Genomic DNA, 25,063 nt, shown 5'->3' with positions numbered 1-25,063 from the left:
GGATATGAAAAGCTGTAGTTGTTCCAATCTCTCTTATATACAGTGAAAGAATGGAATTTCTTTCACAGCCTGTGCTCTGTTGCATTTGGGTACTACCTCTAGATATTTTCAGGGTTTTTTAAAAAGACAAAATTAACAATCGTAATAAAAGAAGATAATGGGTCTTAAATCTATTTTAAGACCTGTCCTAAGTCCCAGGTACCTGTAGATCTAGTGTTCTGAGTAATTCATTGTGTGTGTTCAGATATATTTACTGTATTCCAGTACAAGGGAATTATTTTTAAAACATCAATGGCCTGTCTTGTGTTCTAAAATATCACAATTTTCATGATGAATCCTGGCATTTTTAAAGATGGCACCACTAAATTATTCAGTAACAAGACCAGTAACAGTCAGCCATGTATGTTCTGAATGAGTGTACAAGACAGTAACAATCTTTCTTGCATATTCATGTGTGGAAATTGCATCCATTTTGGTTCAGAAAAGATCTGAAAGCTCTTAGAGTTTGTTAATTGCTTATTGTCTATTATAAAAATTCTGGGGTTGCTTCTATGGCCCTCTTTCACCATGAAACAAATTAGAAAATCCCCATGCATGGCCTATTAGCCAAAGATGTATTTTGTGGGTAATAGCACTTCTCTCATATGAATTATCAGTAGTCCCTGTCCCCCCCCCCTCCCCCATGCACCTACTTAAATACCAGGAAAGGCTGTATTAGGGTTTCAGAGGTCCTGCAGTGGCTGGCGATGTGTTCATGTGTGGGTGGATGGCTTTGCTGAAATACTTCCGTGCATCTCCCAACCCTGATTGACCCAGTTGGTCAAAAATTATACCTCATTTCTGGCTGCTTTTATACTTGGTAGAAATTAGAGACCTGGCATGTAGTACTGCTTGACTCCCTCTTGGCAGGAGAATGTATTTCAGCTTGGGGTTAAAAAGAAAAAAAAATTATTGGCAGCTCCTAAATGCCATCAAGTTACCGCACAAAGACAATTTATTTACAACAAATGGATTTTTGTGCTTTAACAAAAAGGCTGTTAATGCTGCTGGCATCTGAGTGTTCGTGGGTGTTTGAAGGAGTTCTATGAAGGAATTAACGATCCTTGGAAATTATTTTCAGGTTGCACAGATAGAAAACATGCTTGACCTATGTTTGTGATGTTTTAGGCAGACATAAGCATTTAAGTATGGTCTCTGCATGGCTTTTTTGAGCAGGAACGCACAAGAATGCAGTTCCGACTGGCTTGGTGTCAGGGTGTGTGGCTTAATATGCAAATGAGTTCCTGCTGGGCCTTTTCTACAAAAAAGCCCTGTGTGAATGGTGGTGTCAGGGGGGGGTGACCTAATATGCAAATGAGTTCCTGCTGGGCTTTTTCTACCAAGAAAGCCCTGGGTCTATGTATAAATTTTATATATATACACCACACAAAAATGTTTGCATCTGCATAATACATCATAAAAATAGGCCAAGTGTGATTTCTTTATGTATATATACCTGCAAGAATTGTTTGGTGACTTCATGACTTAGGTTTCTGCTTGTGTGTGAAGAAGTCATGACCATTATGTACATGACCAATTTGGTTGGTAGAAAGAAGGTGCTACTCTACTGATTCAGCCTCTGTCTCACACACACCATTCTTAATGATATACACATACTCTGCCAGTCAAAAGGATGAGTGTGTTTAGTTTATAAAGACTTGGAATTTTGTACCCTGGGCAACCAGATGCAGTGTCTGTAAATATGCAGAGGGAGAATCCCGATCTTCCCCCAAGTTTTCTGTGAATGTTTCATGCTGTTACCCGCTGTGAGCCTGCTTTGGGGGGATGGGGAGGATATAAATCCCAATATTAAATTAAAATTAAATGTACTGTTACTCAGGAGAAAATGGAGAAGATGATGGCAACCCAAAATGATGACTATCTAATAAATAGTTTCAAAATTTGAAAACCCACCCATCAGGGTTGCATTTGCAGAAATGTGCTATAACTTTTTTATGGGCTATGTAGTTTATTTGCAGAAATCTGGCTGTACTTCTGAAGTACTAGTGTAAATTTTGCTCTGTGTATTTTCAGCTTATTTTAACATCTGAACAGAAGTTGATTCTAAGTATCAGTGTTTGAACTTGGCCAATCATTAAAGCTGATTATTGAGAGCCAGTGTTGCACTGAAACATTTATTTCATAATGTATTAGCAGCCATAGGGCACTGTTGTAACTTAGTACGTTGCCCTATAGCTGATGAACTTGTACACCTAGAATAGAACATTTTGTTTCACTCTAGTGGTTTTAGGGCCTACATGATAGATATTTTATAGTGCTTAAAGGTCTTCCCTGACTTCTGAGAGGTCTCTGCCAACCATATCCATATGATCATAGGTAAGGATTAAAGCAATGTCTAAGCTGATTCTTGGTGAAATTGTCTATTGGATTTTTGTCTCTCTTTTCAGACAAATTCCGGAAGCAAAGTGTAAAAACATCTTACTTCGATCTGTTTCTGACCACTAATGTTTGTCTTAACTATAAATTTCTAGAGTTCTGCTTTTAATTGCTAACGCTTTCAAAGGCTATTGCAGAGTATTGTCGTTTGATATACACAGGGCTTTTTTTCGTAGCAGGAACTCCTTTGCATATTAGGCTACACCTCCTGATGAAGCCAATCTTCCAAGAGTTTACAGTAGGCCTTGTAAGAAGAGCCCTGTAAGCTCTTGGAGGATTGGCTGCATCAGGAGAATGTAGCCTAATATGCAAAGGAGTTCTTGCTACAAAAAAAAAAGCCCTGGATATACTGCTTTCAAACTTGAACTATATAGGGACCAAATCAATCTCTTAAATTCAGTAATGGAGAGCAATACCTAAAGTCCTATGGCAGTCACCATACAACAAACCTCTGCATTCAAAAGCAAAACTGTTCAATTATGGGATCTCATTATTTTATCATATGTATTCAAAGAGTTCAGGTTAGTATAAATGGACAGGATAAAATATCTCTCGGGAAGGGCTGTGGTTCAGTGGTAGAGCATCAGCTTTTCACACAGAAAATGACATACCCTGGTATCTTCAGATGTATTTTTAAAGTAGCAGCTGTGTGAAACACATCTGCCTGGGACCTTGGAAGGCTCTGCCCACCAGAGAAGCCAGTAGTCTGACTTGTTATAAGGCAGCCTCATGTGTAAGCTAACCCATTTTCTCCTTGCTCCCTTATGTAGTTGGCGTAGACTGATGATAACTAAGTGAGCGTCATGGTCTGAGCTTGAACCCAAATCCATATCTTGTCTAATGTGCTAATTGCCGTACCAAACTGGCTTTGATTTTTCTAATATTTCAACTATAGTTAATTATTTCTCTTAAGACTGACAAAAACAAAAATGTACTTAATTCTGTTTCTCCATCTTATGAGTTGTTTTGCACAACATGCTTACAAAATGGTAATTGTAAGTTTTGTAACTTTTTTCTTTCAAGATGCCTTGCTACACATATTTTTCGAGCTCTTTCCTTGCTTTTGCCTTGTCTGTGAATATTAATTTGTGCTAGATAAAAATAATTTTCTTCATCTCTGCTTTGAGTGGTCCCCATAGATTCATTGGGAAATGGCCATGTAAAATGATAGAGAGGTAGAACTATTATATTTTATATTTTATTGCTTTTATTATTGCTCGCCCCTTCTAATCTAGCGGTGTTGCATGGGCTCCCATTGGCTCCTGTTGACTGATAAACACTTGAATTTGCATGAGGTCATATTCACAAGGATTGAGTCAGAGCACTGAAAGGGAGGTGGGACTTTTGAGAACAATTGCCACAGCATCCTTTATAACCAAGGTTTGAGCATAAGCTTTTAATGTCCCTCAGTTACAAAATATTCACTCTCAGTGGGAAAGTCTGTAACTGCTAGGGATGAACTTGAGAGCCAGTTTGACTTTATACACTAGAATATTCCACACAATACTGTTGCCCGTGACAGACTTTATTTTCTGTTAAACAAAAACATATTTATTTCCAGTTGTGTCTGTCCAGTCAAAAATCCATAAAAATGTTTCATGCAGAATATAATTTCAGCAGCATTCTAGCAGAGTCTGAATAAAGAGCCTGTGGGGGCATGCAACTTACGCACTTCCAACACTGTGAGAGGCTGCAGTTTAAAAGACAAGGAGAGGCTAGTGGTTGGGATTGGACATTTTAGAGAGGGGCCTGTGTACGTTCATATACATCTGTAGTGTATCAATACAGAATAATAATAAATATAATAACAATGCTTAAGCCCAGAGCGCTACTGCAGCAGTTACATTGTCTCTCTTTCTCACATAGCTGCCCATTAAAGAGACCACTGTAAAATATTTCACTTTCTTGCAAGATGTGATAAAACAGAATGTTTTTGGAAAGTATTGACCTCACTGAGACTTGTTCTTCTAGTAGTAGTTTTCCCTCACAGTATGAAGAATTTTCCTCAAGTGCTGTTTCTGCTACTACTGCTAGAAAGTTGTGGAAGACTGCAGATTTTTAGTTCTCCTTGTAATGAAGCCATCTTTTTAAGGTTGCAGTCTTAAACATACAGTGAATAAGCCCCTTTGACTTCAGTGGAGTTTTCAAGTTGCACTGTACAAGGCCTTTTTCTAGTGTGGCTTCCTCTGTCCATTCCTTGCATCTTATTCCAGTTTGTACCAAGTGCACGGAAAATTCCTACAAGTCAAGCCTGTCAAGGCAATCTTTTATCCAGAAAGTGATTCCGTCATTTCCCCTTAATTCACTGGTTAATGTGGATGAAGTACAGCAATTAGTGAAATGCTGGTAGGCCACAAAACCAGCTAGATTAGATTAAGAATCCATAAGAGTTACTGATAGCAAAAAGAAAAATTTTGAGCAAGTAAATTCCTAGGCCCGGTGTTTGAGCAAAAGATAAAATGAAAGTATGGAATAGGTTAATTTCTTTTTTGTTTAAATTGTAAGCTTGTGTCTAAGTGGTAAATGAACTAGGTACCCAAATGTGGAATTCACAGAATTATTTCCATTTATGTGGTTGATATAAAATGTGTGAAAGGAAAATTTTTGGAAGGAATTGAAGTTGCTGGAGACTACATGTAGGAGAAAGGCCTTCCAAGAGAGGAGAACAAGAACAACCATACTGGAAATACTTTTTTCCCATGTTTCTCTCTCCCTAGTTGCTTTTAATTCTTTTCTTCTGATAGAGACCAGGAACATAAATACAGCCAATCTCTCTCTATCCACCTGGCCAGACTGGAACAGTGGAACTGGCTTGCTACTTCTGTTTTTCTCCATCTGCTGTAGCAATGAGAGAAGAAAATAAAAATAAAAGCTTTGTTATACTTTTCATGTGCCACTTCTAGAATTACGAAGTATCGGAATGCACATAGGCTGGTCTTGCCTGGTCACATGAAAGCAATTACTTTTGAACCAAGTTTGCGTATATTTTCAAACCTGTCTAAAGAGAATTAGAACAATGAACTTCATGTGCTTGTGAGGCATCTCCAGCTTAGGCTAACCAATGGTCTCAAAAAGGTGCAGAAAAGGGCAACTAGAATGATTAAGGGTATGAAACACCATTCCTGTGAAAAAGGTTGAAAAATTTAGGGCTTTATGGCTTGGAAAACTCATGATTGAGGGATGACATCATAGAGGTTTACAATATTATGCATGGGATAGAGAATGTAGAGAAAGAAGTACTTTTCTTCCCTTCTCACAATATAAGAACTTGTGGACACTCAATGAGATTAATGAGCAGTAAGCTTAGAAGAGGTAAAAGAAAGTACTTCTTCACCCAAGGAGTAATTAACATGTAGAAATCATTGCAACAAGAAGTGGTGGCAGCTACAAATATAGACACCTTCAAGAAAAGATTGGATGAACATATGAAGCAGAGGTATAGATGGAACACTATGTCTGGAGCAGTGATGCTCTGTATTCTTGGTGCTTGGGAGGGTCAACAGTGGGAGGGCTTCTGGAGTTCTGGCCCTGGTGTTAGACCTCTTAATGGCACCTGGGGTTTGGCCGCTATGTGTTGGAATGAATGGGCCATTGGCCTTATCCAACATGGCTTCTCTTATGTTCTTATCTTGTAAGATACCTGTTGTGGGTAGAGGAAGGGAAGAGAATTATAAGTTGCTTTGAGACTCCTCAGAAGAGAAAAGCAGAGTATAAAAAGCAGAATATAAAAACTCTTGCAAATTATCTGTTTGCTTAAATATTGTAGGTGTCCCAGTTTGGCTCCCAGAAACATGCCACAAAATTTGATTTATATTCCAGCCTCTCCAGAACTGCTTAAAAAGATGCAAAATGTGTTCAAACTAGTTGAACACACTAAATGTGTTCAAACAAAATGTGTTCAAACTTAACTAGGAATCAGTTAAGCAGAGCAGTAACTTTTTAAAAAGTAGAACTGTGACCATAGAGATTCTCCAACAAAGTAGATCCAGGTGAACAGTGATGTTGGTGTGAAGCAGTAGAACACAGTTAGCATCCAGTGGCACCTTTAAGACCAACGAAGTTTTATTCAAGGTATGAGCACATGGTATGTGCACGTGTATCTGAGGAAGCTTTGTTGGTCTTAAAGGTGCCACTGGGCTCTAGCTAGATTTTCCAACAGTAGCTGTTGGACTGAGTTAATAATCTTTACAACCCTAGATACCTACTGGAATGGAATGATTAAGTTTACATATTTGCATTGGCATAATAAATAGTTTCCCTGGATGGTCTTGATCTTGTCAGCTCCCAGAAGCTAAATAGGGTTCGTCCTGGATGAGTGACAACCAAGGAAGTCCAGGGTCACAACCTAGAGGCAGGCAATGGCTAACCACCTCTAAACATCTGTAGCCCAAGGTTGCCATAAATTGATTGTAAATTGACAACAACAAAAAGAGAGAGAATAGTATGACTGCTGATGTCTATTCACTTGTAGATATGCCTACCAAGAACTTAATGGTATTTAATCAGTTGTGAAATCTCTTGAAAATGATTAGATGGCTTTACACTACATTAAACTAAACCCAAGCAAATTACAATAATCAAGTGGTCAATAGGTCATTAGTTTTACATGCTACCAAATACCATTTGAGAACTCATGCATGTGTTTTGATAGATCTGAAGGAATATTCTTTGGTTATATATACTGTTTTGAACAACATCAGATAGATGTGTGTACTAAGTGACTTGTCCTATTGACAAATCTGTAGAAAACAAAGATGCTTGGCCAGTGTTTCCTAGAAACACTTGTTTGTTCATTCTTGATAAAATGTGCAAGGAGTTGATCCATTATCTTCTACAAAACTAGTGTCCATCTGGAACTGAACAGGGACCCTCAGGTTGTAACAGAGAATACCTAAGTGAAGGCTTCCCAAGTGTAATGACACCTACATAGTTGTCTGTTGGCTAGGACCCTAGAGCAGGGGTGTCAAACATGCAGCCCAGGAGCCGAACCAGGCCCCCAGAAGGCTCCCCGAGCAAATGGCTGTCATCTTCCTTCTCCCTCTCTTGCTTCCTTCTGAATAACAGCTTGCTTTGCAAGGCTTGCTCAATTGCACAGGAGCTACAGAGCAAAACCTCTATTTTCTCCATTGGCTGAGGCTCCTCCCTTGGGAAGGAAGGGGGGAAGGCAGAGCTTGTTTTTCCAGGCTCTCACAATTGAACAGCAGAGCTACTGAGCCAAGCCTGTCTTCCTTCTCCTTTCTGGTCCTCTGGGGAAGGAAAAAAGGAAGGAGCCAGAGCTTGCTTTACCAAGTTCCCTGAATCCCATGGGACAAAGAAAGAACCTTTAATACCAACAAGTGCTAACATTTTAAGCATGCTTTAAGGGGTTTTTAAAAAAGTATTTAATTGTTTGTCTGTGTTCTTTATAAAGTCTGCTGCCTAATCTTAAATAGGTATACACATGGCCTGGCATGGCATGGCCCAGCCCAACCCGACATGGCCCAGCCCAACAAGATCTCATTTGTCAGTTCCAGCCCTCATATCAAATGAGTTCGACACCCCTGCCTTAGAGCATGCAGATAAAAGGGAAAGGTGGATAACAGGGTTACATAATCACATACAGCAGTGAGTGCCCTTGAAAAAATAGCTCGAGAGAAGAAAATCTCTTTCTGATCGTCCCCAAATAAAACTGAGACACACTAACAGACCCACTTATAAGGGAATATAACCTTAAAACTACCAGAAGAAAACTGAAAATCTTTTTTGGTTGAATTATAGCAGTATACTAACCACTAAAATCATGGTAAGTGAATGTTCCCTCGGACATTCACCACTGAACATAATTCAGCCTTTTGACTTTAAGGAAAGATCAGAACTCTATTTGTTCCAGGATCAGTATGAAACCCTTGTATTCAGTAGCCAGTAATCTCTGTGTTTTAGTTAAAACTTTAAGTAATCTAATAATTTCTGAGTTATTTACATAAGAGATTATTAGAGATAAAAGCAGTTAAGACCATATGAGCATACCTTAATTGGAATAAAGAATGCACTGAACTTGTTAAGCTTCTTATGCACAGCCTTTGCAAAAAAGAAGCAGCTTCACTGAGGAATTCATACATTATAGAATGCCAATCGCGCATACATTCTCCCTCTGAGGCAGAGGACATCTTGATGGGTGTTTCCCACTGTCCAATCAGGCAGTTTGTTTCAGCTTCCTGATTCTTGCCTGTGGGAGCCAGTCTCTTCAGTTCTTTTCCTGCCTCTCAGGTACAGCTTAGATCAGACCTTGCCTTTATCTGAGGTTTTACTGATATGTGCATGTTCTCCCCCCGCCCCTTTAAGTCAGCCAACATATCAAGTAAATTTGGACTTGTGAGTTGCCATACCAAAAAGTTTGAGAACCACTGCTCTGGAGCATACTTTATTAACAAGTTTTGTGACAAAACTACAGGCACTATATCACTTTCTCTAAAATGAACACTACCAATGCAATGCTAAAAACCTTTCCTGAGAGTACCGTAAGTGTTATGAAATAGATTGAGAGGGATTCTGAGTAACCTGTGCAGTGTTTTGAACTGGAATATTAAATGGCTTCTCAAAGGATACTACTCTAGTCTTCATGTTCAGAAAACTGCCTCTTTTGATACATCCTTGCATACTACCCTGTTTTCAACATGAATCATTGTTGTGATAACATCAGCTTACAATTAGCATCATAAGGACCATGAAAAGCACAGTTGTGTTCCTATTTCTAGGAATATACATAGACATTTATCTCCTGTTTTTGAAGTGGAAGGGGCACACAAATAAAATCATGGTGAATAATTAGACTTTCAGGTAGATGTGCAACTTTAGATATCATTATACAAGAATATGTTTTTCCATTTGAGAATTCACAATGGTTACAGCTTGCCCATGTTCTGTTTTAATCTGAGCATCTGAAGTTTTGCACAGTTGAAAACCTAAAAATGTGGAATATAATTGTAGGACTTTGGAGAATATTTAGCTTTGAAACTTGGGTTGAAGATCTTAAATAATAAAACAGGGCACCAGATGATCAGATATGTTAAAAGAATTAGCAAATCTAACATCTGGAGGATTAGAAGGACCTCAGAATAGTAAATGCCCGGAATCTAGCTAACAGTCATTGCCGAAATTGGGACACAGAGACTAAAATGGTTTGGACATGTAAAAGAAAAAGGGAGGTTAGCAGAAAAAAAATACTGGTGGGGAGGAATCGAAGGAATAGCATCTCAAAAGGAAGCCAATAAATAGCTGAATGAACTCAAGATAGATTTACGTGTATGTTGCATGGATGGTTATCAAGAGAAATTCCAATCACATGTAAGTCTTAATATCCCTGGTGGGAAAGTTCCAGAGTATTTGTGCTACAACCGAGAAGGCCCTCTCCCAGGTTGCCATCTGGCTAGTCTCAGAAGGTAGAAGCATACAAAGCAGGGCCTTGGAAGATGATTGTATTGGTCAGCTTGTTATGCAGTCTTAATGTTTGGATAATTGTTTAATGTATCTGAGCAAGTATAGTGCAGTGGTTAAATGCCAGACTAGGATTTGGGAAGACTGGGTTCGAATCCTCACTCTGATAGAAGGTTGTTGGGTGACTGTGGGCCAAGTTCTACACTCTTTTGGTCTAACATACCTCACAGGCTTGTTGCAACAATAAAATGGAAGAGAGGATAATTTTGTAAGACATCTTGGGTCTCCAGTGGAGAGAAAGGTTGGGTATTAAGGGAATTTTGAAAACCACTTGAAATTAAGCAAGAAATGCATTTTGCCACAAGTCCTTTGAGTTTAATTGTATGCTTCTACTGTACTTCAAAATCACACTAAATCATTGTTCAACACAAACTTGTGAGTTTGACGTCACAAGCTTAACTTTATTTGTTTTATTTATTTTATTATTTATTTACAAGGTTTATGTCCTGCCTTTTTACCCTCATCTAGGCTACCAATGTGACTAACAGATTTAGAATATAATTAAAAGCATGTCTTAAAAACAATTAAAAAGAAAAACATTATTAAAACAATTAAAACCAAGGCTAAAATATACAAAAACACTAAAATAACAATTAAAACATAGTGCAGGAATCACTGAGGGAATGACAGATGTCAAATAAGTCTTCACCCACTGGTGGAAGACAGCAACAGAAAGAGGTGGTCAAGTCTCCCTGGTGGGACAGTTCCAGAGTATTTGTGCTACAACCGAGAAGGCACTCTCCCAGGTTGCCACCTGGCTAGTCTCAGAAGGTAGAAGCATACAAAGCAGGGCCTTGGAAGATGATTGTATAGGTCAGCTTGTTATGGAGTAGGCAGTCCTAGTGTGTTGGTCCCAAACCATATAGGTCTTTAACATCAGCACCTAGAATTGTGCCTGGAAGCAGATTGGAAGCCTGTGTAGATGAGCCAAGACTGGAGTGATATGGTACTTACAATCCACCCCAGTTAACATTTTGGCTGTAACATTCTGCACTGGTTGAAGTTGGCAAACACATTTCAAGAGCAGCCCCATGTGGAGTGCATTGGAGTTAATCTAATTTAGATTAATTAGTCTAGCTTCAGTCCATGCACCACAGTGGCCACTGTTGGATTTATGATATTGCCAGGATTTCCAGAAATTAATGCATTAGTGTACTAAAATTTTATAGTGGATTTAATTGAACTCGAAATTATTTTGATGTGGATGAAGAAATGAGCTTTATTTGCATTGTTTTTTTTATTTTTAGGTTACAGACTATATTTATGAAATTTGATGAAGTTAAAAGCTGCGGCAATATGATTTCAAGCAACATCAGTGGTGAGTATGTGGCACCGTATTTGGCTTGGCTATTACATGGCATTGACTTGACTGATGATAGATAAAGTGGCTAGTACTTCTGCACTGTGGTAATGTTGTCACTCATAAGAAGAGCCCTGCTGCTCAGTCTAGTCCAGCATCATGCAGGGGTCAACCAGTTATTCTCAGAAGCCAACAGTAGGGCAGAGAGACAAGGCCTTCCCCTCACGTTGTCTCCTGGCATTGGTACTACTGCATCTGAATGGATATTCTCTATGATCACCACAGCTAGTATCTGTTGAAAGTCCTGTTCTGCATGAATCTGTCAATAAGTTGTCTATTCCTTTCATCATCACTATATCCCCTGGCAGAAAATATCAGTTTTAAGGCCTCATTGAGTACAGAAATGTTATCCATCCTAACCATCAATTTCATAAGAAGCCCTTGAGTTCTAATATTTTGAAAGATGGAGAAAAAGTTCCTGCTGACAACTTTCCTTGCCCTATGCATAATTTTATAATCCTTGCCCTATGCATAATTTTATAAACCTCTTATCAAGTTCCACCATACATACACACCTAACTTTCAGTTTTGTAAACTGAAAAGTACCATTCTCTTCAGCGTTTCCTCATAGGAAAGCTCCTCCAACCTCTTAATCATATTGGTTGACCTCTTCTTTACTTTTTCCAGCTCTGTAAGGTCCTTTTGACACACAGTGACCAGAACTGCCCACAGTATTCTAATAAGACTGTACCATAGATCTATACAAGGGCATAATGTTTATTTTTGATCCATTTCTTAGTAATTCCCAGAACAGCGTTTATCTTTTTCACTGCTGCAGTATACTAGGTTCATATTTTGTTAAATTATCCGCTACAACTCTGAGGTCTCTTTCTCCTTGGTTCTCAGCAAATTCAGATCTTATTAGCATATACTTAAAGAAGGATTTTTTTTGTTCCAGTGTGCATCACCTTACACTTACCTACATTGATCTTCATCTGCCACATTGTTGCCCACTCACTCAATTTGTGAAGTTCCTCCTAGAGCTTTCACACTCAGCTTTGCTTTTCCCCATCCTGAATAATTTTGTGTCATCTGCAAACTTGGTCACTATGCTGCCCCTCCCCCAACCTCAGTTCCAGTTTTTCCTACCCCTATCTTATCCCTTCCTGTTGTTTAATCATTTTAAAAATCATAACAGGACCTATCTTCTTATCCCATGACTGCTAAATTTACTCATGAGTCTTTGGTGAGGTACATTGTCAAAAACTTTTGGATAGTCCACCATTATCTACAGATTTGTTCACTTTCTCACAGAATTCCGAAAGGCTGGTGAGGCAGGACTTCCCTAGAAACCATGCTGATTTTCTGTCAGCAGACTTTACTCCTCTGTGTGCCTAATAATTCTCTCTTTGATTACAGTTTCTACTAATTTGTCTGGGACAGACATTAGAATCACTGGCCTGTAAATTCCTGGTTTCTCCTTGGTCCCCTTTTTAAAAATCGGTATAATATTTGCTACTCTCTAGTTTCCTGATTCCATTGCTAACTTTAATGACAAGTTACATATGCTGATTAGTAGATTAAGCAGACTCACATTTAAGTTACCTAAGAGCCCTTGAGTGCATGCCGTCAGGACCTGGGACTTACTGTGTGTTTTTTTTTTAAATTTCCCCAATATATCTAAAATTTAATCTCTTTTAACCTTAATATGACTTCAGATTCAATTCTGGGAAATAGTAGCTATATGCCTCACACTTTACACAGTGAACACAGATGCAAAGAATTTGTTTAGCTTCTCACCATCTCCCCATCTTCTGTTAGCAATCAATCTACCTATAGAAATACCCAGAGACAACCATATCCCATTGATTTTCTCATTCTGTCATGTTTCTGAAACACCAGCTTGCTCAAAATTAGATATTAATATAGCTGAAAAAATGCATACCAAGTTGTGAGTTTGTTTCAAAGAACCCATTGGCATTTCTGCTGTTTGGGGAAGAATGTCTTGGCGCAACACGGCAGAAGATTTGGGGCATGTGGGCAGCAAAACTGACCTTGGAGGTCTTGGTTCAGGACACTATTTCAGTGGATACCAAATAGGCAGTAATCTAACCCAGTTTGCTCTTGATCTCTGACACTTTTTTTAGCATGCTAATAGTTTGGTTGACCATGTTGGTTGGTAGACTTTTATCTTTTGTTGTCCAGAAGCTTATCTGATTTCTACATGTATCTCAATTTGACTAAGTATCTGAGGCTTTTACTTACAGGTTACTCGTTAAGTAATATATAATTATATTAATTAGGTGTGGAAGCATGATTTTTATTGTTACTTATATGGTCTTGCATACTGAGAGAAGTCTCCATTTGCTTTCATTATGTTGGAAATCTGTCATTCCTTCTGCTGTCATTCATGCTACCTACAGACTTGTAAACTGTTTAGTTATTTCCTGTTGTCCTTTTTAGGACAAAAAGAATAGTGAATGACAATGTGAAAAAAGTCAGCTGTAGAAATTGAAAGGTACAATCTGACGTCTGGTTCATATAATGCAGTAGGATGTGGGTAAAATGAAGTGGTAGAAGAACTGTAGATGTTGTTTCATGGGAATGTTCCTCAGTGTTAGCAGCAAGTAGCATTTTTGGTAGAGGGTAAGCCTTTCTTCCTGCTGAGCTAGTTTTATCAGTTTCCGTAGACCTTTTTACACAAAAGGACACCTGAATCTGAAGCCCACCATTGGCAGCCTGGAGAAATACAGTCTGTTCTGCATCTTTGGCATGCTACCATTTCTTTCCCAACTAATTCTCTTGCATCTTTGAACCAGACATAAAGTTGTATGCATGTGATCCAATGCAGAAATACATAATGATGGTGTGAAAGGGAGGGGGGGAGAGTTATAAGTGAAGTCTAGAAATAGAAATTAATTTAGTTGAATTAAAATTTAGGATAGAATGACAACTGAAACACTTTTGAGTTAGCTGGTGAGATTGTTAAAATTCTAGTTTAAGACAAAAAAGTTCTAGATAATTCTAGGGCTTTTTTGTATCAGGAACTTGTTTGCATATTAGGCCACACACCCCTGATGTAGCCAATCCTCCAAGAGCTTACAGGATTCTTATTACAGGGCCTACTGTAAGCTCTTGGAGGATTGGCTACATCAGGGGAGTGTGGTCTAATATGCAAAGGAGTTCCTGATACAAAAAAAGCCCTGATTAATTCTGTAACTGAGGTCTGGTTCATATAATATAGTAGGATGTGGGTGAAATGAAGTGATAGAAGAACTGTAGATGGAGGTTGTTTCTTGGGAATGTTCCTCAGTGTTAGCAGCAAGCAGCTGTATGTATGTATAAATGGCCATATATATTAACATACTTGCATGAAGACTGTAGGCTTAACACAGATATGTTTGACTGAGATGCCCTGTTATGATACAATTAAAAAATCATTAACACAAGAAGCGATCGTTTACACATTCTTCTCACCTACTACGATGGAAGCTGCCTCTGTTTCTTGTTTGAGCAAAGTTATTGCCTTTTACACTGTTTACATATGTAGGCCACTTACAGGACCAAATGGATGTGTGTATTCACGGTATATCTGTTCTTAAATGAAACAGCAGTGTACTGTAATGATCCATATTTTGATGTTGCGTTAACCAATCTGTGTGTTGTCATGCTAATAATGTTATATTCCCACTGTGAATGAATTATAATGGCACGGAGTGGGAAAGCGTAGTCACTCTGTGATTCCTGATTCATTTATGTAGCTCTGCAGTAAGTGCAAGGTGGCATAGTTTCTGTTATTCTCCATGTGGATTACGTTGTTTTCAAGATAGTGTATGTTGCATGATAATTGTGCTGCTTGACGCTACTGATGCGGCTACTGTAAGCTACTCCCAAGACCTAAGGCTACAAGCTGCCTCATAAAAATTGATGTGGTATCCTTGCAAATGGGAGGTGTGTTAGATGTCTCTGTTTATCAGCAAATGAACACCCGTTTCCATGGAAACAGACATGGCAAACACCACCAAAGATCTTAGAACTCCTATTTTTGGAGGCTGAGATTTGTAAGTGCCGTTCCTTCTGTGGATTTAAAGGATTCCAGCATGGTATTGAGAAAAGGACTGTTGTTAAAAAATGCTTAAAAGCCTTATGTTTTTCTTCACAATGGCCAAACATTAAAGCAATCTAATGGGTTCTCTAGTCATCCGTAGCTAACAGCTTTCCTGGTCTCTTAATGCCCACTTCATAAACATTTATATGGGAGGAGTGGGGAGGGGTTGGGGGGAGGGAGCATAATGCCACAGATATAGAGCATAATGTGAGAATTCTGTCATTCTGAATGAATGCTGCTAAATTTGTACATTTTTGTGTTGCCGATGTTTGTGGTTTGTTTCTATTACACATACCTCAATTTGCCTACATCTTCCCCGCCCACACAAACACACACTTTGAGATACAGTTAACTATGGAAATGTCAATGGGAGTGGCTGATTGTGAAGTTTATCACTTTTTTAGTTTCAGTAGTATGAATAATATGCACAAATGTTATTTTACAAATAGAAATCAGGTTGTTACAATAATGTTATTAAATGTGTATCACACATGCTCTTTTCCTAGTTTAAAGGTAGAGGACTTTCAGTTCTGACTACTTAGATCATTTCAAGCAAAAAAAATATTACTCCATTATATGAGGGTGCTAGTCAGCCTGAATTTTTCACTGATTTGTGGCTGTTTGCAAATGTAACAGAAAAGTGTGGTCTCCAGTTTCTAAAATGAGCCTTGGGTGTTCTCATGGTAGCTTCAGACTGACTACAAAGGATTTCTAAAGAAGTAACTGTTTACACTTGCACTGTAAATCAGGTCTCTAAATATATAGTTGTTGTGATTTAACAGAAGCTGCATGTTGGTCTAAAGCAAGAGAACAAAGCAGTAGACAAGGGTCACCTTTAAGACCAACTAAGTTTTATTCAAAATGTAAGCTTTCGTATTCTCTAAGCAGACTTAGATCATCTTGGATTTCATGCAAAGCTCCAGAAGTCACCTGAAAATAGGTTTGAGACTGAAAATGCCCATTCACAAGAGAGAGATAGAGAGACCCTATTTGAGAGCCAGTATGGTGTAGTGGTTAAGTCTTATCTTGGAGAACAGGCTTTGATTCCCCACTTCTCCACTTGCAGCTGCTGGAATGGCCTTGGGTTAGCCATAGCTATCACAGGAGTTGTCCTTGAAAGGGCAGCTTCTGTGAGAGCCCTCTCAGCCCCACTCACCTCACAGGGTGTCTGTTGTGGGGGGAGAAGATATAGGAGATTGTAAACTGCTCTGAGTGTCTGATTCAGAGAGAAGGGCAGAGTATAAATCTGCAGTCTTCTTCCTCCTCTTCCTTTTCTTCTTCCTCTTCCTCCTCCTCTTCACCTTCTCCTTCTTCCCCCAACACTATACTTTAGGCAGGAATGAACTTTAGGAAAGGCTACAGTGGCTCTGAGTCAATACACTGGTCTCAGATTAGCTTGTTTGGAAGAATAGAGACTAAGGCTGAAATCTTTAGAACACTTTCTTAGAGTGAGCCCCACTGGCTAAAATGAGATTTGTTCTGAAGAGACCTGTTTAAATCAGATGAATGTATGGCGGGATAGAATGCACGTGAGGGGCAGTCGTGTTTCAAAACAGAAGGGTGCGGGTGTTCTCTCTCCAGTACCATTTATTTAGCAAAATAATTTCCTTTGCTCTTCCATCCTCTCTCTCTCTGTCTCTCTCTCTATAGACCTATACCCCACCCCCTCCTAAGGGTCACGGAGCTTGGGGTGGTTCATAATGTTCAATAAATAATCTGTAAATAAAGTTAAAACATACCGCAAAAACATTAGAGTCTATAAAATAGCACCCTAGCTACAGAATAAAATATAATCATTTGGTACCCAGTAGCCAACACCCCAGATTGTTATTAAAAATACAGGCAGCACTACTAATAGGTGGTAGAAAACTGGCCTCGAACGTCTTTGTTGGAAAGTCTGGCAGAACAACTACGTTTTACAGACCTTATGGAATCTAGAAAAATCCTGCAGGGCCCTGGATGTCATCTGGTAGAGAGTTCCACCAGGCAGGGGCCACTATAGAAGAAGTTCTTTCCCACATTGAGGACAGTTGAGCCACCTGTGGGCTGAGCACCACCAACAGACCACATGAGGAAGAATGAAGCATTGTTGAGGAGATGTACAGGGAGAGGTGATCCTCTAGGTATGAAGGTCCCAGGCTGTTCTGGTACATGTTAACTCACCCATGTGGGGAGAGAATGGTCTTTCCAAGGAAGCTGGAGGGGTGGCTGGGTTGAGAAGAGTGGTGGTGTATTCTGCCTCTCTGTGTCTGAGGCTGGATGAGCATGAACCCTGTTCACTTTAACCCTTGCTAGGAGCTGTAGTAATTGACCACTTGTCATGCATAAGAGGGGCTCCCTGATGTTTTCCAGTTAAGGGAGCAGAACGTACATGTGTGTGCTATGTTTACATAAATGAATAGGCTGTGTATGAAGATGAATTCCTTTCAATGAAATGTTATGGTTCTGTCCTGAAATCTGCTGGAAAAGGAAAGTTTTAAAAGTAGATCATGTTCTAAATAACTTGGTAGGATAAATGTTTCATCCTGAATAATTTGCATTACCTGCCTAACATTATTTGCTTAGGCTTTTATTTTTATACATAGTCATTTTATTTTTATACATAGTCATTTTGCTTTGTAGTTTTTAAAAAATCACATGAAAAGTGATTGTCTTGACTGTTATGTACAGCTGAGCATTGAGACTGTTGTTGACAAGAGGAGCAATGCAGACTTGCCTTGGAAACGTGGTTGGATCAGTCTCTACCAGAAGCAGTCTTTGTTAAGCAGCACAGCTTTCTTTGAACAGAAAAGCCTTTGACGATCTGCCTTTGACGTGATTTGTTTACAGCCACCAATGACGGTTGTACACAATAGGAGATTGAGAAGAGACAGCCAAAAAGAGTCCAAGCAGGAACATGGCACATCTTCTGTTTGCAGAAACGTAAATTAGATAATCACAGGATCGTGTGATGACTCCTTACCCATGAATTTTTGGGGAAGGGAAGCAGAATGTGATTACAGAACACATGCTTTGTGTTTTGATGACTGCATTAAAAGTCTCAATGGAATAATGCTCATTGGCTGTGAGTGATGTCTTTAAAGAAAAAGTCAGAGCTTGTGGGGGAGGGCAGAGGAAATAATCCTAGTGTTTAACTGTATGTGCATCATTAGTTTAAGCAGGCATGAGGATGGCTGTGTTGGATGGATTTCCTGTAAGAAGCAGGACTTCTATTTTGAAGTGGGGTAGCAGCTGTTGCTTATTGCAGTATAGAACTGCAGTTCTGACTGGGTCACACAGTGGTCTGTCTGTCTTCACGCTGCACTGGATTGAGAGTGGCGCAGGCTCATATAGTCTCTCGGAGATTGTGGTTGAATCATTTGGAAAACCTAGCAGCATTTCAGCTGTGTAATGGCTGTCGGAGATGGTGAGTACATTTTTTTAATTAAAAAAAACAGGCTTGTTTTTGTACACGTTTTACATTGAAACAACCTTGCCATGCAAAACATGCAAATCATATTTTATAGTGTGCCATTATTTATAGCTAATCTTATTTTAATCTAAGCATTGGACATTTAAATTGTGTTTAGGCTACAGAAAAAAATATTGTAAATATAGTGCCTTGCATGTGTCCTGGGCTGCTTGTGGCTTTGTCTGGTAATAGGACATGTCATTGGTGTTCAGATAATAAGGATGTCTGCGCTTTTCATCATGAGAAGGTAGCAAATAAAGTAATTAAAGGGTTCTAAAGCAAGGTGCAATGGTATTAAGTACTTTTTAAAAGTCTTGGTATGTCTAATTGACATCTTCTTATTTGAATGTTTGTGTATACTGTTCCCATTGTGCAGCCTAGGGGTTTTTGTCATTAAAAGAACTTAATTTTAGAAATGTGGACTTTTCAAACACTTGAACTATAATGGCAATATAGTCATTTCATGCATAATCATGGTGCCATCTTGGAGAAGGGGCATTTTTTATGTCAGATGGGTACAAATTGTTCAGTTCAAGAACTGCCCAGTAGAGTTGTCTTGAGTTGTACAGAATATAATACTATTGATAAGTGAATATCAAGTTTCAATTAAGTCACAATACATGACCTCAAAAATAAAGTACAGGTGTATTTTTACAGACATAACTAAATTGTGTGAAAATAAATACACCAGAGATACTTACAGTTACCCATACTGTATGAAATCAGATGTTGCTGAAATGTAGACATGCTCTAATCTGTGTAGAATTTGGTAATAGCTGACAAGTATTTTATAGTCATAAGGCTGTTACATAATCATGTAATACTGATATGTTTGTACCACTGTACAGTTGTCTTGACAAAACTGAAATAACAGTAACTGGATTGAAATTGCCTATTGTCCTTTCAGAAATTCATTGTCCATATTGTTAAAATGATTTAAGAATGAGCTTTTCTCCATTTAATAGGCTAGAAAAATTTCTTGGATTCTTTCCTTCACTGGCCAATCAAAAAATGTTTGTCTTTGTAGTGTATCAGTTTAACGATGAAGTTGTCAGTTGTTCAGTTAACCATAACAATTGTTACTATGACAGATATTGACATTAAATATTCCTGTGCTTGTATTTTCCCCCCCTCTTGTATGTTTAGAGGATGTTTGGAATAGACTAGACTGGGCTGTTTAATTGACTGACTTCCTTGTGCCACTAATGGCATAATTTTTGTGTGTTTACTCGAGACTGTTAGCTTTCACTTCAAGAGTAGTAGTTGAAGTATGTTTGGATAATTATCTGTATTGTGTAAGGTTTTTCCATAGCTTTGTGATGGTGGTGGTTATGAAAACTATTTTGTCATTAGCAAAAGTATTCAAACATAACACTGTTCTAGAAGGCAGCTGACACTGGTATGGAGGAGCTTTGAATAAAATGTCAGATTTAATTCAAAATATGTAGGATGATGTAGGAATTTTCTTAAATCTACTGCTCAGCACAGCTAGGAAAAATCTAGCCTCTATACTGAACAGTTACAATAAAAATAAATGAAAATAATACTGTATATTGTGGATAACTTTTTCTGTGGATGTTCTAGATATATTATTCCTTCTTTAAAACCTTGAATTAGAAACTTTTATCAGATGAATACAAACAAAATATTAGTTATCAAATTATCTTATAAAAAAGTTGAATTCACTCTTAGTAGAGAAACATTTATTCAATGTTTTTACCAACTGTACAAAAATCACTCAACTCAATTTATTTATTTATTCATTCATTTATATAAACTAAATAAATTGAGTTGAGTTCAGTGATCATTGTGTTCTTTGTACAGCAAATTGAAGTATATTATTTTAATAGACACCTGATTTCCAAAGCTTTCCAGATTTTTCATCACAGTTAACATGACATGTACTGATACTGCTTTTCTGAAATTCTCAACTTTTTCTCTTCAAAATAGGCCTGAAATAGGCCTAAGAGATTTCAAGGTTGTGTTTTTCTTTAATAACCTTTTTACTGTTTTGAGAATGTGTAACTAAATTCTCAGATTCCATTCTGAAAGTTTGGAGGGGGAAAGTAGTCAAGAACAGTTCTTGGCAGTGGATTTTTTTCCCTTTCTTGTGAGCTGCTCCTTGAAGAGGATAATGTTATATCCCCTGTTAACAAGATTAGGGCTTCCAAGCAATAGCCAGCATAATTGCTGTGTACTACTATCATGTAGGGTACAAGATCACACTGTGTGTTGTCTAATTTGTAGATGGATAAGAATGTTGCTGTTTTGCTGAAAACATTTTTTTTAACCAACATGCTTGCTCAAACTTTAGCAGTAGTTGGTATCATTTTTAAAAGTAAGATCTGTGTAGATTTCCTGAAATGAGGAAAATTTAAAATGAAATTATTTGTTAGTAAAAAGATTGCCTTTCATTATGTGGTATTTCATGAAAATGAAGTTGAGTATAAGGAACACAAGCAAAACATTTTATGCATTTACGCTTTGTGTAAATAAAACTGTTGAATTTTAAATGTGTGAAATCAAACTTAAACTTATGGTTTATACTTCTAAGTAGGCAGCCGTGTTGGTCTGAAGTAGTAGAAAAAAAAGGAGTCAATTGCATCTTTAAAGGTGCAATTGACTCCTATTTGTTCTATGGTTTATACTCTTTCAGGAGATATAATGTTAGAGCATGAGAGAAGTTTGGGTTTTGTTGCTGTTCCTTGAAATCTTTTGAATTTAGGGAGGGGGATATAATTAATCTGATTTAGTTCTTCCTACTTTTTAAAGCTTGCATATTTCAGTGATCTTCTTTTGGATGGAGGTGATTTAAAATGATGTTAGTTGTGAGAATAGGGATGGCATTTAAATATCAAGAAAAGAATAAACTTAAAAAAATAAAGAAAAGATATATTAACAGTACCCACAGAATTGCAAGATGGCATTATTAAAAACTGCTAAAGCAGCACTATAGTTTCTTACAAGGCTGAAGAATCAGTGGCTAGGTTTGCATACTTCTAAGACATTGAATAGAACACAAGAGGAGGGGAAAGAGTGTGTGCAGATGTACAAATGAGGCCACTGTTTGTGTTTATCTGTCTTTCGAGGCAGGAATGTTTTTGCAACTTCTTATTTATGGGTTTGTTTAAAGTATTAATTCCACCTTTTCTGGCATTATGATATGATAGATAGCCTTGTTCTACACTCTAGACATCAAAACAAATCCCTTCCAATGGAGGGAGCATACAGATACTCAGCAACTTTGGTCAATTAGAGAACATGGTATTTGGGGGTGGGGGAGAGACAGGAAAGAGTTAGGAGAATGGAAAGTTGGTCATCACCTCATGTTGGTCTTGGGGAAGTGTCATAGAAAACGATCAGAAAAATAGGTAGCTAGACTTCTCCAGGTGAAGAAAGATTTCAGAGATCCCAAGAGACCAAGGTTTTCCAAGATGCTGAGATTCTGGGGTTTAGGGAAAAGTTCCAAGTCAAATCCTTTGCTCTTTCTTCCTCACAGCAGCAGCCTGTCATTTTGGTAACACAGCGGGTGTTTGAAATTGTAACTTTTCTAAAACAGGGCTTCTTGCGGTTCATAGCTGATACCTTGTTACATTCCTTCACTTATCCACTAAACCACTAACCATAAGCCCTTCAAAGGAAGAAACTATAAACTTATTTCTCTTGTCCAGCACAGTTTTTCATTAATGTTGCCTCATTGATTAATTGCAACCCATGCCATAGTATCAATACTAAAACTACGTAAAATACATGAATGGCAGAAGTAGGTTGAATAAAGTCCCCATTCTTAAGTATGTCCTGGTGAAAAGACATAGTAGTACCAACTAATACCATGACTTGGAAAGATACAGACTGTCCCTCAAAATAAAATAATGTAGGGGATGGGCTATTTATCAGTTTCCATGAGGTTTTGGTGTGTGTGTGTTTTACATTTAGCGCGAGGCAATTGGCTCCTTTCCTGGAGCAGGACGATCTGGCAACAGTGATCCATGCAACGGTCACCTCAAGGTTAGATTACTACATGGGGCTGCCCTCTACATGGGGCTGCCCCTGTGCCGAACCCGGAAGTTGCAGCTAGTGCAGAACGCCGCCGCTCAGCTGTTATTAGGGCTCCCTAGACGGGAGCACATTCAGCCGGGCCTCCGGGGACTGCACTGGCTGCCAATAATATACCGAGTCCGGTACAAGGTGCTGGTTATTACCTTTAAAGCCCTATATGGCCTAGGAACTGCCTACCTTAAGGACCGTCTCTCCCCATATGTCCCCCAAAGAGTACTGCGATCAGGCTCTCAAAATCTGCTTGTAATCCCTGGGCCAAAGGAGGCCCGGTTGAAGTCAACCAGGGACTGGGCCTTCTCAATCACAGCACCTTGCTGGTGGAACCAGTTACCGGAGGAGGTCAGGGCCCTGCGGGATATTGGACAGTTCCGCAGGGCCTGTAAGACAGTCCTCTTCTGGTTGGCTTATAACTGACCGGCACCGAAATACTGAAGGAAGTCTATAGATAGCACACTGATATGGACTGATGTATCGATATTAATGTTTTAATTATGTAAATTACTATTGTATTTTAGTTCTGAATTTTATTGTTAGAATTTTATGCTGTGAGCCGCCCTGAGCCCGCTTCGGTGGGGTACGGCGGGATATAAATCAAATCAAATAAATAAAATAAAAATAAATAAATAAAAATTTACATGCTGGGTAGTAGAGTACAAAAAACTAAGTGCTTTTTGAGAGTAGCGATTCCTACTTCTTGCAATTCAGTCTTTAGGAGAAGACTTACAGGCTTCATAATTCCAAGCTGTTTTTAACTTTGGCATACAAGTTGAGGCATGCAATGAAGTTGCCAGTTGTTACGGTGATTTTTTAAATGATGTGTGGGCACTGGTCCATTTTGAACTGGACTGAGACCAACCATTTATTTCAGTTACAGTATCAAATGTTGAGAGTAGTACTTCTTCCAGCCTCTTTCTGAATTACAAGTTTAAGCATTTCACAAAGAAAAGAACATGCTTTGCTAAATTTGTTATTAAAATGTTGAATCCCTTTATATCTCAAAGTGTCTGATCTTTAGCACATTTTGTCATTAGTGTTCAGTGACTGGGTAATCAGATATAAAGGTCTTATGTTGGGAGGGGGACTGTTGATGAGATCTTACTTTTCAGACGTAGCCAGCAGGACTTCATAGCTTCTTTTTTCCTTTTTAAAACTATAACCCCCTAGCTTCTTGTTGTGCTTGTCACACTCCTTGCAGTTAAACAGTTGGCTATAACAGTCATTCGATTGCAAGAGAAAAAAACTTGTTTAGTTTTCATAAGTGAGCTTAATTGTGGATTCAGATTGACAAATATCATTGATATAAAATTCATCAAAGGCTTAGAAACTCTATGAGAAGTTCTGTTAAATTTGAGTCCAGTAGCACCATAAAGACCACGTTTCAGAGTGTCAACTTTTGAGAATCAAAAGCTGTGGTGAAATTAATGTTTCCCTAACAACTAAGAAACCAAAATCTTGTGGTCAAAGCCATTTTGACCACATTAGTAAAGTTGCTTTTTTTGTTTGTCATTGGAATCAATAAGCTGTATACAGGAGGGGGTTGGTAGAAAAAGCCCAGCAGGAATTCATTTGCATATTAGGCCACACCCCTATTGCCAAACCAGCCTGAACTGCGTTCCTGCTTTAAAAAAAAAAAAAAAAGCCCTGGCTGTATAGCAAGTTACTTCCAACAGCTTTTACCAGACCAACTAGTAGTATAATAAAACAACTAGACTTTGAAAATATAAGCTGTTATGAGTAGTCATATCCAGCCAGCTTTACTTGTTCACCTTTAAAGCTATATTACTTGAGTTTTACTTTTCAACATTTTTGTATGTTAGGCCTTTGCCCTTAGATCATTCATGGATTGCCTTATGCCTAGAGGCAAGCCTTAGCATGATCTGACTTGTTCAGTATATATACTGTCAGTGTATGCTACTCACTCTTCCATAATTTCAGTATAGATATGCCTCTCATTTCATACAGTGCCTTCATTCTGCAGGATCCTCAGAAATTACAGACTTCTTTCCCCAGGGATATTCATTTGTTCTCTTGTACCACTGTCTTCTGATAGCAGATGTAGACCATTTTTCTCTTGACTAACATTCCCTTAATAAGCTCTCCTTTCCTGCCTTATGCTTTAATTTCCTATATTTTGTTTTATATAAGTATTTCCAGCTCTGGTGTTTAATTGATGTTATGATATATTTTTGTTATGCTCTTTTGATTGTTAGCTGCATTAGTGGCCCTGATTGGCAGA

General features: G+C 38.4%; 1 protein-coding gene across 43 annotated transcripts in view; it reads left to right on the top strand.

The window, feature by feature from the left end:
• Positions 1–25,063, top strand: part of CLASP2 (cytoplasmic linker associated protein 2) — a 160,704-nt gene that overhangs the window by 31,979 nt on the left and 103,662 nt on the right. For all 43 annotated transcript variants that reach the window (XM_060247591.1, XM_060247592.1, XM_060247593.1 and 40 more), the window contains one exon: positions 11,157–11,227. In XM_060247591.1, coding sequence (XP_060103574.1) covers positions 11,157–11,227 — 71 coding nt within the window. The remainder of the gene's footprint in view (positions 1–11,156; positions 11,228–25,063) is intronic.

The sequence above is a fragment of the Heteronotia binoei genome, chromosome 10 (genome assembly GCF_032191835.1).
Source record: "Heteronotia binoei isolate CCM8104 ecotype False Entrance Well chromosome 10, APGP_CSIRO_Hbin_v1, whole genome shotgun sequence".
Taxonomy (NCBI): Eukaryota; Metazoa; Chordata; class Lepidosauria; order Squamata; family Gekkonidae; genus Heteronotia; species Heteronotia binoei.
Note: the sequence above shows the minus strand (reverse complement) of the source record. Positions and strands in the feature narration are given on the sequence as shown.